This window comes from Corvus cornix, chromosome 4, assembly GCF_000738735.6.
Source record: "Corvus cornix cornix isolate S_Up_H32 chromosome 4, ASM73873v5, whole genome shotgun sequence".
In the NCBI taxonomy this organism is placed as follows: domain Eukaryota; kingdom Metazoa; phylum Chordata; class Aves; order Passeriformes; family Corvidae; genus Corvus; species Corvus cornix.
In genome coordinates this window covers 21,206,475-21,222,023 of record NC_046334.1, presented here as the reverse complement: position 1 = coordinate 21,222,023, position 15,549 = coordinate 21,206,475, and the positions used below count along the sequence as shown (strand labels likewise).

At 41.7% G+C, this 15,549-nt stretch overlaps 1 protein-coding gene across 1 annotated transcript in view; it reads left to right on the top strand.

Annotated features, from left to right (window-relative positions):
* The window catches only part of UNC5C (unc-5 netrin receptor C), a 252,492-nt gene that overhangs the window by 220,423 nt on the left and 16,520 nt on the right, over nucleotides 1–15,549 (top strand). Inside the window, exons 10-12 of the mRNA XM_039550969.1 lie at nucleotides 1,457–1,648; nucleotides 2,893–3,237; nucleotides 6,176–6,263. Of these exons, the coding sequence (XP_039406903.1) occupies nucleotides 1,457–1,648; nucleotides 2,893–3,237; nucleotides 6,176–6,263 (625 nt within the window). The remainder of the gene's footprint in view (nucleotides 1–1,456; nucleotides 1,649–2,892; nucleotides 3,238–6,175; nucleotides 6,264–15,549) is intronic.

The window sequence follows — 15,549 nt, the reverse complement described above, 5'->3', positions numbered from 1 at the left end:
TAAGTTTAATGTTTGATTTTATGTTCCTGGATGCTAATTTGGTGCTGTTCCTTGGGTCAGGCTTTACTGTTGGGCCAGCTCAGTGTGACTAGGCAAAAAAGGGACCTATTCAGCAGGGTAAGTGACATTCTGCTTGCTTGACAGCGGGCACAGTGCTTTGCAGCAGACACAGAATTATAAGGGCCCATGTGCGCAAGGGAAACAGGAGAAGATGATGCCTCAGAGACAGAAACTGGAGAGAATGAGCCATCTTCTCATTAAAATTCCCTTAGCAACTGGAAGAAGTGTGGTGGAAGGGTAACTTTTCTTTGAGCTGGAACTCAGAGTTCTGCTTTCTGAACTGCTGAGTTAAAAGTGGGATGTTTCAAGGTTGGTAAATCGAAGGTCTGGTAGCCCAGAGCTGTTGGAGATTGATCGTCCCTTTCTGCACCTGCCAGCTCTCACCTCTGCAGCTGCAGGGCAGCTTGGCTTAAATGGCTAAAAGAGATAAAATAAAAGTGATTTCACACATTTCAAACTAACAAAAATGAGGTACTAAAAGAGTCTGATTTGTTTTTCCACTTCCTTTTTTCATTAGGCTATTTCTAAAAATGGGATTCTTCCTTGTATAGAAATACATCAATTTTTGAACACATATTCAGACCTTTTGGAAAAAAATGTCTGGTGGATAATGATGCTAGAGATTAGCTTGGAATTGGTGCTGAAGATATGGTATAAGCAGCTAGTAGAAATATCATAGCCATTTCCTCACAAGACAGCTCTAATAAATTTTGGTTCCTTTTGGTAAATTACCACATTTTTTCTTGTGCTTGCTTCAGCTTTTATCTAAATATGTATGTATGTTAATGCCACTGATGAGAATTCAATGTTTGATTCTCTGCTTTACTAATTTACTAGTTTATATTTTTAAAGGCAAATGGATGGAAGGGAGTAATGACAGATTACAGTTCAAAAAAAAAAAACCAAACCAACCAAAGATGTGTCCTGATATGCCAGGTATTCCATAGAAAATGGAAATTTTGGGTTCTTTTACTTCTTTTAAAGTAAAAATAAGGCTTCTGAATTTTAAAAACCAACTTGGTTTGGTATCAGATGAACTTCTAAGTACCAATATTATGACATTATGTCACTAAGACATCCTATCTAATTTCATAGGGTGAATTTGTTTCATGAGACTAAGTCTGTAACATGTTTCACATAGCAGTTCACAGCCTGAGTATTAGATGAATAAACACGTGGGTAGGGAAAGAGTTAGAATACAAGTTAGAGAGAAATCAAAGATTGTTTTCCATCAAAAGGGCATAGACCTGCTATATGGTGTTGGAAATGGATTTTAAATTGGCCTATAAAAAAGGCAGTAAATATCTGCAGGAAACGAGAATAATAAGGATGTGTTTTCTTGAAAGTCCCTGTGAGGAGGACATTTCTTGAAGGTTCCTGGCCTCTCTCCCTGCAGCTGCTCCTGACTCGGATGATGTTGCTCTCTATGTCGGGATTGTCATCGCCGTGATCGTGTGCCTGGCTATTTCTGTGGTCGTGGCCCTGTTTGTCTATCGCAAGAACCACCGTGACTTTGAGTCGGATATTATTGACTCCTCGGCACTAAACGGGGGATTCCAGCCTGTCAACATCAAGGCTGCCAGGCAAGGTCAGTTGACATTTCACTCCATTTTGACCAACTCAAGGAGATGCTATCAGGTTAGGGTTTCTGGGGCTGCATGAATGGTATCACTGGATGCCTGTTGACACTTGATAAAGGGGAGAAAGGTCGTGTTCATTTGTTTCTGATTGTCAAGTGCTCGAAAGCCGTGGTGGCATTTGTCAGCTGTGCTCAAGAGTATAAAGCAGATGAATTTAACTTCTGAAGAGAAAACATGAGTGTGAGAGTGAAACTCAGACACATTTATGGAAGTACAGGTCCAGCTCAAATCTAAATCAAAGGCAAAGCTCTGACAGAAACAACCGAGGCAGGATGCATCACAGGAGTGATACTACAGTAATTCTATCACATCTCCCTCCCCTTTATTTCACTAATAGCTTTTTTTCCTATGCCCTGTCTCCACAGGTATAAATAGTAGTTTGAGAAGTACTGTGCTTTTAATAGAAAATGTAGAAGAAGTTGTGGTAGAACATCATTTAATAACGAATATTTTTATCACTGGTGCGTAACAGCTTGGTATTTTTCCTCACTTCACTGGCCAGGAAAAAACACTCTAAAGGTAGTGCCTTTATCAAGATACTTATTTAGGCTGAAATGTTCCTCTTTTTTCCCAATATCTGCACCAGAAGAATAAATCAAAAGTGAGAGTTAAGATGACGAGAGAGTTGTCACATGTAAGGTTAGCAGAAGTGTTTTCTTTGCTGGAGAAACTTTTAAAACAAATCTGAAAAAAGTATGATGCAGGTACTAATCCCTCACTGCAGGGAGCCGTGGGTATGATGACTTCATAGGCTTGTTGTGTCTTTTATTTCAAGAATGTTGTCTTTAGGCCAGTTAGATAAATTGGTTAGTGATTGTCACATAGCATTTAGGGAGGGGTTCTTAGTTAAAAGCAGATCTACTGAGCGATGAAAACATCTTGCCCTGAAGCTAAGCATGTCATATTTGAAATCTGAGTGCAGCCTGGAAAAACAATCCCAGTGAAAACTCTTCAGAGCAGAAACGTGCTGTAATTTTGTATGGCAATTGGATTCCATAGCAGCTGGGGCAATATGAGCCCTGGGAGTTTGCTGGAGAGATTCATGGAAATGGAGATGAAGGTTCAGGGACTTTGCATATCTGAGCATTTGGAATGAAAGGCAAAATGCAGAATGCAAACCCAAATTGTTGCTCAGAATAAAGTCATCAAAACAGAGAAATAATATGGTTCTTCCTTCTCATGTCCACTGCAGACCTCCTGGCAGTGCCACCAGACCTCACTTCTGCTGCAGCCATGTACAGGGGTCCTGTGTACGCCCTGCACGATGTCTCTGATAAAATCCCAATGACCAACTCTCCAATCTTGGACCCACTCCCCAACTTGAAGATCAAGGTTTATAACACCTCCGGTGCAGTCACTCCCCAGGATGACCTCTCTGACTTCTCCTCCAAGCTATCCCCACAGATTACGCAGTCTCTGCTGGAGAGTGAGACCCTGAACATGAAGAACCAGAGCCTTGCTCGGCAAACTGACCCATCATGCACCGCATTTGGGACCTTCAACTCCTTAGGAGGCCACCTAGTAATTCCCAATTCAGGTAAGCCATGCTGGCTTAAAGGTGCAGTTGTTTCGTGGGTTTAAATGGTGTTAGCTTGCTTTTATGTGGGGAAGAAAAGTCTATATGTGGGACTCTGCCTTTTCTTTGATCAAAACAGATAGGGTTTCCCCCCCTTCATTTGCATCTACCAAACTACTTCAAAATATTTTCCACCCAAAGTCCTGGCCACCTTTTAAATACTGCAGGCTTGAGGAAGACTTTGGCCCCTCACTATAAGAGCACAAGTCTTAGGAGTAGCAGCTGAAGGGTCTGGGGTTATGTAGCCTGGAAAAAAGGAGGCTGAGAGACGACCTTATCACTTTCTAAAACTACCTGAAAGGAGGCTGCAACAAGGTGGGGGTTGGTCTCTTCTCCCAAGTCATACTTAGGGATGTGATCCAGTGGTGAACAGGATGGTATTAGGTTAATGATTGGACTCAAGGATCTTAGAGGTCTCTTCCAACCTAAATGAGTCCGTGATTCTAAACAGAATATTGCAGGGCTCTTAGCCACTTTCTGAGACATACAAGGCTTCAGAGCTCCCCTGTGTGAAGTGCAATTTAGCATCGCCTTTTCCTCTCATGTGGTTCTACAAAAGGGACTGCAATACAGTAAGCCTCTATTTTGTCACTGCACATAAAAGAGGACAAATTAATTTAAAAACAAATTGGTTGCTCCACTTCCAATTCATTGCAGACTATGTGCAGTTGTAGTAGGACAGCAGAATACTATTTTTGGGAGGCTTTTTACCTGTATTTATTGTTGACTTCCTTTACAACTAGGAAAGAGAGGGACTGAGCATTGAGGGCCTGTTGATGTAATGCAGCGTGCTGCTCAATCTTTCTCACACAGCACAAAGTCAGGCTTCCAGGCCCCTTCAGGCCACCCTGGCACCAGCAGGCAATTTTAGAGCATCCAAGGAGCTCTTGGGCAGCCTTGAAAGAGCTCAGGTCTTTCAGACAGATTTTTTTTATCAGAGCCGTGCTGCTGCTTGGTTCTTACATGAAGTTTTGATGTTCTTTCTAAGGAAGTTCGGCGCCTAGATGGTTCCTGTGGGTTTGGCATGGTGCTGAAGAGCAGCATTAATATCTAAAGTGAAATTGAATCAAATATGTAAAGCATTTGATGTGGGACATATGGGACCACTGCAGAGTGGTCAGGAACACACTTGCCCAATTTCACTCTGAATTCAGGTAGGACTACAGTACATGTGAGGCTGCAGCTCACAGCTTGGCCATTTTACAGCAAGTGCCCTCACCAAGCAGATAGTGCCTACCCTTCTCCCGTGCACCTTTGCTGGATCATTTCTTATTTGTGGATGTTATAGATAAAGCAAAATGCCTAGGTGGCCCAGGACCTGGGTGGTTTGGTCCTTCCAGGATGGAGTCCCACACTGCCCATGAAGCAGCCAAAAGTGGTGGGAGCCATAATCCTGCTCTTCTAACGGGAAGTGAAAATATCTATTCAATTTAAGTGAAAGCTGAACTGCTTCAATAAATCTGGTCCTGACTGATGAGCAATGTTGAAAATTCATGCTATACAATCTTGGATTTCACATTTTTTTAAGTAGCAGCTGAAGACAGATATTGATACTCAGTTTTCTTATGCCACAGTGGTACACATTATCAGCAAAGTCTATTAGTCACAGTTAATTCACGTATATTAATGTCAATTTGTAAAGAAAAAAACATTTGAGGCTGTAATTCCTTCAAAATTATTAAAGTAATGATTTTGTAAAATAAAATAATCTGTCTGCTGCTACCTTGTATGCCTCTGTGCTGCTTCTAGATGTATGTCTGTACTCCTCAGGGTATGATCAAAGTTGTTCATTTGCAGTACACCTGCCCTATTACAGCTGCAAGCATGCACAGGTTAGGTTGTAACAGGCCTGTAAAGACACAAGTGCCAGAAGGCATTTGTGGAAAATGCTTTCCTAGCTGACCCCTCTCCTTCAAAACTGATGTGGGACTGAGGCCCTGTACACCAGCACACAGGAGGTCTCCAGTGTAACCAAACCTTGTATGCCAGGGCCATGCAAAGTGTCTATAAAGTCCCTCTAGTGTAGACACATCTATATGTAAATAATCTTCCTCTAGGTTTGTTTTCAGCTATGTAGTAATAACTGTATGCAAATCCTTGCCACTGATTTCCAGCTAATCTACATCTTCAAAGAGAGCTGGCTGAGATGTGTCCAGCAGAGTGAAATAGTCAGTTGGTGGGCTGTGTTTGTTCTGTAGAGACAAGACATCTATTAAATGGAAGTAATGTAAGAGCAGTGGTTTTTAATCAAGTGTGCAGCAAATCATTATTGAAAAGGACACTGAGCATATTTGCCCACGTTTTTTTCAAGGTTGGATACCCCAGTTTTGAGCCACTTTACAGGACTAGGCACATTCAAAAGTAGGAAGCCCAGTTTTGTCTCCCTGGCAGTCTAGGAACTGAGTGCATTAAAAGACAGGATGCCAGACACAGAAGCCATCTTTCAGGAAACAACTAGTTCTTGTTGCTTCCTGGACAGTGCTCCACTGCTTTTCTCTCCTGATCTTAATTAAGTAAGAATTGCCATGGGAGAGATGTCTCATTACAGCTGTTGGAAATTTTAGTCAGAGTTGTTTGTTTTTCCATCATTTTACTAGGTAAGCAACAGGGTAACCATCTGTCTGCTCTTTAAATAAAATGAAATGGAAGAAAATCCTCTTTTCTGCTCCCATATTTCAGTGCAGAGGAATAAGAACAGGCTGCTGGAGACTGGAGACACCAGGGTTACAGTAAATGCTTTTTCTCCCATCTTGCTGAGGTCATGTACAGTCTGCTGGTGAGGTTGGCTGAAAATCTGGCAGTGCAGGCTTCATCTTCTGCCTCTCCTGTCACTCCTCTTCACAGACCCACTCACCTCTTTCTTCTCCATCTTATCTTTTGTGTCTCTTCTGTTCGACAGGAGTAAGCTTGCTGATCCCAGCAGGAGCAGTTCCACAAGGAAGAGTCTATGAAATGTATCTGACAGTTCACAGGAAGGAGAACATGAGGTAAAAAACTGCCTTTATTTCCTTGTGCATTAATAGAGGGGGGAAATGTAGTAACTAAGGACCTGTGGTAATAATGCTTATGCAAAGCCTGCTGCATTGAAGCCCTTTGCTGACTTGGACGTAAATGCAAGCAAAGCCAAGGATAAACTTTGCCACAAACCCAGCTCAGACGTTTGCTTTTCTAACCAAGTGTTGCACTCTGCAGCAAGCCCTCAGGCCGGGGGGATGCTGAATTGTAGAGGAGCAAGGACAATGTGCCAGCGTGAGTTTGTGCAGCAGAGAAGGTGTGAAGTAACCTCTTGATAAAGACCTGTGCTACAAAGGATAAGGGAGCAGAGGAGAAAGGTGACAAATCAGCTCAGTGGAGGGACAGGTGCCTGAGCAGCTGACTTGGAAAATCTTCTCTCCTTTTAGAGTGAAGGTGAATTTCTTCATGGGCTTGGCTAGTCCATGCAGTGAAGAGGATGGAGCCAAAGCTTTTGGTATCCTCTACCTCCCTGCTGCTTAGCCCCTGACACTGCACGCCAAGGGCACCCAGAGCCAATGCTGGAGTGACCACCGTTGTTGTCTCCTGTTACCTGAGTGTGTGGCCAGCTCATATTATAGCTCCTAATGTCTACTGGCATGTGATCTGGCAGCCTTGAAATTGAAAAAAAATTGTTTACAAAAAGGCCAAGATACCATTTGGAGCCATTTAGAAAACCCTAATGAAGAGAAAGGTGAGATCTTAGTTGCAGAATGGACTCATGTGCGCAAAGGCAGAATGGCAAATGTGAAGCTAAGGCAGTCATTACACGGTGCTTTGCCTCTTTCTCCTCCTCGTAGCTAGATAGGTTTTTTGGCTCAGCCTCTTAATAGCTTTTATTATGTGCTAAGCCACAGCTGTTTATACACTGTGTGATATTGAACACTATTCTTTAGCTTGGTAGTCTTTCACCCAAGCTAAAATAATCTGCTTAAAGAAAAATTAAGTAATCCTTCCACCCACCCTTTTGCATACATTATTCATCAGCTGCTCTTTGAAAATGGCTAATTGCAGCTACAGAAAAAATGTCTCTGTTCATAGCTAGTATTGATTATATTCTTATTACTTTGGGCTGTGTTTTAAAGACGTTTCCAAACAGTATTGAACAAAGACTCTTTCCTTAAGAAGGAAAAAAAAATCAGATGGCATCCCCTGTTATTTAGCTTGCCTCTAAATCTCCCTTTCTAAAATACCTAATTCTTTAAAAAAATTATTTGATTTCTAGAAGGTGCTGTATGTGTAATTATTTTCTTTGCAGCCAGTTATGGAGGGAATCCCTGTTACTTTATTCATGGAGCTGTGGACAACTAATGTCACATACTTGTCTAATTTATTTTCTTCAAGGATCATAAAGCTGTCTCTGCATGCTTTGTGATAGCTGTAACTCAGCAAGTCACGCAGAGGATAGAAGGATAGGTTAACCTGTGTTGGGAAAAGCATGGCTGGAGATGTGCTGCCTGCTAAACTGAGCAGGTATGCCAAAGGACACATGCAGAAGTAAATAGAATGGTGTGAATCCTCACTTACAATGAAGATTTTGGAAGTGATTTCTTTTCCTAGGAGAGGAGAGCAGAGCAGTCTGCCTTGGAGCAGCAGGGCTCATCATATTGTGGTTACAGTCACTTTCTGAGTGCCCAGAGTCCAGCTGCTTATTTGATCTGTGGCTGTTTTTCAGAAAGCACACCAGGCTCTTCATGCTCTTGGAAAGCAGCTTCTCTGGCACATTTAAGATGGAGCTCATTGGGTGTTGTCTAGATCACTCAGACCTGAATACTCTCTATAAAGGGCTTAAACACTGCAGAAGTGGAGCATCTTCCCCTGTTACCTGCCCCCTTTCCCCAGGTGCCAAGGAGCAGAAGTGGGGTGGGTGGCACCCAGCTGCAATGGTCTCCTGCTGCAGGACGGGTTACCAGACACTTCACTTCTGTAGCAGAGCTACAGCTCAGTCAAAGCTTCTTTTTCTGACAGCATGGGGCACAGATGTTGCTTCATACAATTGGAGTCATATGGGTACCACAAGTTGCTGTGTGGCGTAATTATTTTTTAAGTCAGCTACTGCAATCTTGCAGCACTCTAGCAGAGAGTCCCCAGCAAGGACTAGCTGCAGACATTTGCTTTTGTGGCCAGGCAGTAACTGCAGTGTGTTTAACAAACCCTGTGAGACCCTATATTTATTTTCATGAGCACTGTGCAAATGTGTATGGGTTGAAAAGTCCTGTTATGTGTTGATGTTATTTGGAAGGGGACACACAGGAAATTTTAAAATGTGTGTTATAATCAGAAATGAAGGCGGTGTTTTCCTTGATACTACAACTACCAATGAGGCGAGAATGTGGTCTCCATAGTGCCACCCTAATAGAGCCAGAGCAGCAACAGAGAGGGGTCACCACCACAGCTCACATACCTCTGGCAACTTAAGATCTAGCTTACACTTTGTAGAAATATGACACTACTTCTGTGGCAGTCCAGCTGAAACAGAAAATATGTTATCTCTCAGACTCCTGCACATTCCCCTTTTCTTTTCCTTCCTTTGTTTTCATAATACATTTCCCCAGTTAGTCTCTGAAAGCTGTAGTACAGAAATTTGGGAGATGTCACAACCCAGTAGTATCACTCTTTGTGTTGCCTTGCAGATTGGTTAGGAGAGCTTTCTGAGACAGGCTATTTATTCCATTTCATATCCATCAAAGCGTGTGAGAGCAGGAAGGTCACCCTAAAAGCATTATCCTTCTGCAGTGAGTTGGGGTTCTGATAGCTTGCAGTAAACACCACTTGGAGGCAATTGTTTTCTCTAAGTGTGTCAGTGTACTCGTGGCACACTGGGGTTTCTCTTTTACTGGACTGATACTCCAGGAGAGTGTTATTCCTGCTCCTGTCCTGCAAGCTCACCCTCATTCTTCCTGTCATTTGGGGCAGGATGGATGCCAGGCAACTCCCAGCTTCTGATCCCTGGCTGGTGTGTTGACCTCATGAAAAGATCTAAGGGCTTTATGAAGCAGCTACTGTGAGGAAAAGGATATCTATTTATAGATGGGTGTGTGTTTGCACACATATATGTGTGTGTATATGTTTATACACACACACACACATATATATATATATGCGTACCTGAAAAAATGACAACCCTATTTCACAGCTATCAGACAGGTTTCTGTCTTGAAGATCAGTGTCTTTTTCAGTGGTGAGCAGATGCTCTCTCCCTTTGTCTGGGGAAGTGTCACCAACCTTGAGATTTGCAAGAAGGAGTTCCTTGCTGAGTGGTGGTTTCATCTGTAAAATCAGCACATTATGTTGGCCGGTACCTGGCAAGAGCCTGTCCCCATGAGCATCTATGAGAGCCTGGGTCTTACAGATTGAGTAATTTATATAATTAATCTGTAATTTAATCCTAAGGGTTAAATAATAGGAATATAAACCTCCAACGTCCAAGATTTGCTGGACTGCCTCAGGTTAAAAAACAAATCTCGCTGTGAGCTAAATTAGCGGAGCTGTGTTTCCTTAAGAAACATCTGGCAGTGGTCAGTGCTAGATGGGGTCTGGGTCTTGATGGACCACTGGTTTTATCTTTTGTGGCAGTTCCCGTGTTCTCTGTGAACCCCTGCTGAGCTTGCACAGCTTTAGGTGGAGCTACTCTTGCATACTCTAATCAGAGGCAGGAACTGCACAAAACAGATACAGCACTGTGAAGGACACTTCTGCATAATCCATCACACAGGAGGTGTTCCAAATGAGAGTGGATGTCGCTGTGCCCACAAAATTTGACAGCCCTGAAGAACAGAGCAAGCAACACTCCTGAAGGTCTTGATGGAAGACACACATAAATGTGCAAATTTCAAATTAGCTACCTTAAAAGAGAAAAGGTGAGCCTTGCCAGGATTGGTATCAACGGCTTCATAATGTATGCATAGACTTTAATATAAAGTCAAGCATCTGATCAATGAGCATGATCCAAGGAGCAGTGTTGACTTTTTCACCAGTAAACCTTAAGCTTAGCGATGTGAAGTAAAAGAAATTGAAGTCTTGCACATTTCATTTCTCCACCTTCCTTCTTTATCTCAGTTGCATAAACAAAATTACTTTGCAACTCCAGAAGACAATTTCATGAAGTGCCACTCACTATAATTGAAAAATTCAACATGAAAAAGATCAGAGCATGAGCAAAAGTAGAAGGCAAACTTTTCACTGTATTTTTCTTCTGAAGATAGACTGTCAGAAGAACCAGGCTTTGTCTAGAATATTAAGTTTGAAACTTAAAAAGAACACATACTAAAAAATAAAGCCCCAGCAATGAAAGGAGGAATAAAATATCTTCCCTCTAACTTCTGGCTAAGCTGTGTAGAAGGGTTGCCATCTGTTGCTATGCGATAGCCATTCCTCTCTCCCTGCTCTGTCCCGTGCTTCCTGAGCTGCTGGGATTGCCTGGAGCATGGTGGCAGGGAACACAGTGTAGTCCCACTGAGGAGCAGAGATTTATCTGGTTGTGCTCACATCTGCTGTCTGACAGCTACCTTAATGAATATGGTCTGGCATATTACAGGGAGGCGGTTTCCAATGAGTAATCCCATTAAAAACACAAATTTGATTGTGAAGGGACCAGAGATGGTGAAGAAAAGTTTGTGTGCTTTTAAATATAAGTTGACTGTTCTTGATAATCTCTGAGGGATGGAAAAACATCTAAAAATATCTGAAGACCTTTCAGTTACTGTTAGTGCCTTTTAATAGAAATGCTAAACAGTGAGTTGAATTTTAGTCTCAGATCTTTGTAAAACAAAAACATCTCTCTGTTTTTGGAGTAATACAGCTGAGTGCCCTGTCTCCACTAATAAGTTGTCCCGAGACTGCTGGAAGCCTAAAGTGAAGCCCATGTTGATGGGGTTTTTGTAGAGGGTTGGGTTTGGGGTTCTTTTTTCATTCTTCTTAGCAGCCTGTAAGATAGCCCACAGTTTTGGTGATGTCTGCTCATAGGTCTTTCTGGTTTAGAGGAGCTAACTTCCTTTTTCTATATGGTCCCCTGTGTCTCTGTTTGTGCTGGATCTCCCGCAATCTGTAACACATAAATATCAGTGTTGGTCACAACACATGCTCCTCTAGGCTGGGATCCTGGCTTTGCTGGTGCTGCATCACCTGTTTCAGGAGAAGGAATAAAATTGCCTGTAATGAGTGACTACAGAATAACTTGTCTTCAGGGAAATTTGTTGTTTACTAATTCCATGAATTAGTGTTGGTTTATGCTTTGAGGAAGAACAATTAATATCCCTTGTATAATCTATCTTGTCTACTGCATCTGTTTCTGTTCTCATTAGCTGCAGTAAGGCATAATCCTTTTGTTTTAAAATGGAAATCAGAGAGAGTGAGAAGCAAGAAAATATTTGCCAAGAGATTTTTGTTTGTTTTTCCTGTCCCTTGTCATTGGGCACCTCTCTGCTGTCTGTGCCATTGCATTGTTTAGCCTCATTTCTCTGGGTTTCAGGTGTTTATTTCTGAGATCTTGTGGTAGTCCCTAAACACCCTGCTACCTGCAGTGATGTTAGAGCTGGAGAGGAAAGGGAATATCACCGTGATGTGCTCTGACATGTCTTGTCCCATACAACGCCAGAAATCAGATTTGCTTTTTGTCACTGTGTCACGTTACATGTTGACTCCTGCTGTGTTGCAGCAAGCTCACCTGAAATCTTGTTCACTTTTATTGCTTTCTTTGTTACTAAATAACTCTTTGGAATTTGTTTTGCTCCAGCATCAGCTACTGTACAAGTAATAGGGCTTTATTTCCTACTCATATTTTTACCCTCTCTAGAGTTTCGGCATTGTTTTCTAGCTCTCGCTGTTACTTGCAGCAATTCCTTATTAATTGTTACCTATAAATTTAATGATTGTGTTTTCCACGTCATGAGTAGAAATCCTGGCCTCACAACAGTCAGAGAGAGGTTTAGCATAGACTTTAACAGAGCTGGGATTTCACCTCAGCAGTGACAGTGACCCACTTTGCATCACTGGAGAACTTCTCTGCAACTTGTTATATCTCAGTTTTTAAAGGTTTATCTGCATGAGGTGAATGTTGGAGAGTCACTAGGACCAGCAGGTGTTCAGTAATTTTGTAGGTGCCAGTCTCTGATGTGTGCCTGGTTGGGAATTTGGGACTGTAAAGTCAAGCACCCCCACCCTTATGGCCCATTTTTCTGCTCTTCACTAATCAGACTGTCCTGTATCATAAATACCCAGGTCAGGACCATGCATAGCTCATCCACTTGGCAATAAATCATCAAAGTCTGGTGACAAAGACGCTTATGAACATGGGGAGAAAATATTAAGCCTTGATATTTTTAACATGTCCTTTGTATGCTTGTATCCACCTCCCATTTCAGTTTCTCACTGTTCAGTCTGCAACACATCCTGACTTGGAGTTTTGCGTAATTTTTTTATACTTGTGCTAATCAGCTATAAAATGTTGCAGCCCAGAATCATGCCCTTCATCAGAGTCCTAAAATCTGACAGTTAAAAAAATTTTGGCACAAAGCAGTGACTGAACTTTACTTGGAGACAACTTCAGGCTGTATGATTTATCAGTACCATATTCTTTTAATGACCTTTTGGGGTTTTTTGACTTCATGCATCAGTGCTTGTCAATTTTAACTCATTTTTCACCTAAAAGGCACCATATTAATTTTTTTTAAGACAATCATGATATATTCACTCCTACGTTCTTTCTGACTGCTTGTTTTGTAATTCAGTCCAAAAAACTATGATAACTTGTATTTTCTTTCTTTTCTTTTTCATGGGTCAGTACTTTTAGATGAAGTTAGGTTTACTAGATGATTAAGTCTATACCTGGTCATATCTGTCCATACAAATACTGTAATTTTGAGAGATCTTTCTCATAAGATACTATGTTTCTTGAAATTTCTTTAATTAGACTGTAGGAGAGTGTTCAAATATCCACCAATTCCCAAGGCTGATGACCACTAAAAGCCACTGACACACTCTGAGTGTTTTTTAGGCTTCTTGTTGCTTCTTATGAAAAAGAAAAAAAAAACAATGTAAATGAGTCAGAAAAAGAAGGAATGTTCTAGTGAAAAACTGTCAAATTATTTATTCAGTCTGGTCTTGAAAAATAGTGATACCTCATCTTTTTAATCTGAATCCAGAGATTCCCTGCGGTATGCAAGAGGAGCTGGACTAGGTACTCTATCTGCTAGTGTTTCATTTATTTTGTGTACTGTTTGTTAGGCTAAAATAGCTGGCACAACACGTGATAGCTGTCCAGATTGTTATACTTTACATCTTTTTTGAAAGACATCTATATCACAGCTGTTTGTTTCCAGTCCATGGATTTTCAGAAACCATTGTTAAGTCATTTAGTAAACTCATCAGTTAATTTCCACAGATGCATATCATCTGCATTTACTGATTTGCATAGATTTAAATTTTTCAATGCCAGACCCTTTTTTTTCTCAAATGTTACAAAAACCTCCACAACATTTGTAGCAACAAGGGATGATTTTCAAAAGTGCCTTCATCCCATTTTGCAAAAGGATTTCTCAAAAGTTTGTCTTTCATTTTCTGTGAGATTAATGGGATAGGCAGGGAGAATTAAGGTGGACAAAATTAGATTAGTCCTATGGACATATATTTGCAATAGCCAAAATAGGTATGATAAATTTAATATCAAAAATAGCTTCTGTCCTGATTTGGCCTCCTTGAAAATGTTATATCTAAGATTACCTGCTCTGTTCTGCATTGGTGTGGCCTCATCTTGAATATTGTGTGCATTTTTCACCACTGCAATATAAGAAATACATAAAACTATTAGAGAACATCCAAAGGAGGGCAATAAAGATGGTGAAGGGTCTTGAGGGGAAGCTGTGTGAGGAGTGGCTGAGGTCACTTTGTTCAGCCTGGAGAACAGGAGACAGAGGGGAAACCTGCAGTTACAATTTCCTCCTGAGGGGAAGAGGAGGGGCAGGCACTGATCTCTTCTCTGTGGTGAGCAGGGATAAGACTGAGGGAATGGCCTGAAGCTGTGTCAGACGAGGTTTAGGGTGGATATCAGGAAGAGGTTCTTCACCCAAAGGGTGTTGGGCACTGGAACAGGCTCCCCAGGGCAGTGGTCACAGCACCAGCCAGTAGAGTTCAGGAAGAGTTTGGACAATGCTCTCAGGCTGTTGGTGTCACTCTTGGGGATAATCCTGTGCAGGGCCAGGAGTTGGACTTGATAATCCTTGTGGGTCCCTTCCAACTTAGGATATTCTATGATTCTGTGATTACAGCTATTTTTTTTTTCTCTTGGTAAAGGCGAAGACTTGCAGAAAAAAACGACAATGTTGTCCCAAATAATTTCCCTTAGTCTAATGCAGAATACCTGTATTTGTAAATGCAGGATGGGATTGAACCCTTAGCCAAAGCAGAGCATGTGAGGTCCTATGGGCAGATCAGGATTTTAAGTGCAGATCACATTGAACGCTTTTAATCTCCCTCTTGCTGGTTTCTGGATCATGAATTTGTCCTCTATTATTTAGGGAGGCAGTTGATGAGGCACATTCAGCTGTATTTGTCATATACCAGATGTCGGGATAGTTACAGTCACTCATGCTTCCTCTTGTTTTAAGCTCCTCAGCGGTTGGTCTGGGATGGTTTGCACTTGCACACATGTGCATACACACACACCCACACACTCTATTATTTTCAAACTTCAGTGTATGTTGTGTATCCTAAATATTCATATGATTTTCCAGAACACCCATTCCTAGTGACTGGCAGCAAGCACACTGGATAAAATCTGTGGTTTTAGCTGAACAGCTCGGCGTAATCACTAGAAATCTTGCGCTTTGCAAGTGTGTTTTACCCTTGCACTATTCCTTACCATCCCTTCACCCTTTCTTCCTCACCAGCAGTGACACCTGTTCCCTGCAGGCATATTTGCAATAGCCACTCTAGTGAATCTGAATGCCTTTTAAGTAAAATGGAGTGTCAGTGGGTTTGGTGATGACTCAGAACTCAAACTGCACATCTCAGATGTGCTGTGTGCCACTTTCAGTCATGTTCACATGCTTATTAGTTCAGTGTCTTCCTCTCTTCTTCAGTTTTCTCTGTCCTGACAGTAAATAATTCTCACAAGTGATGCCTACAAGAGCCACCATTCATTTTTGTGTGTTACTGAACAACTGCCAAATGCAGCAGTGACCGCATTTTGGCAGTGGGTGAAATGAAGCCTCTGCATACCATTTGCAAGGATCCTTCAGAGTGGAGGATGCTCAGCAAATGTGG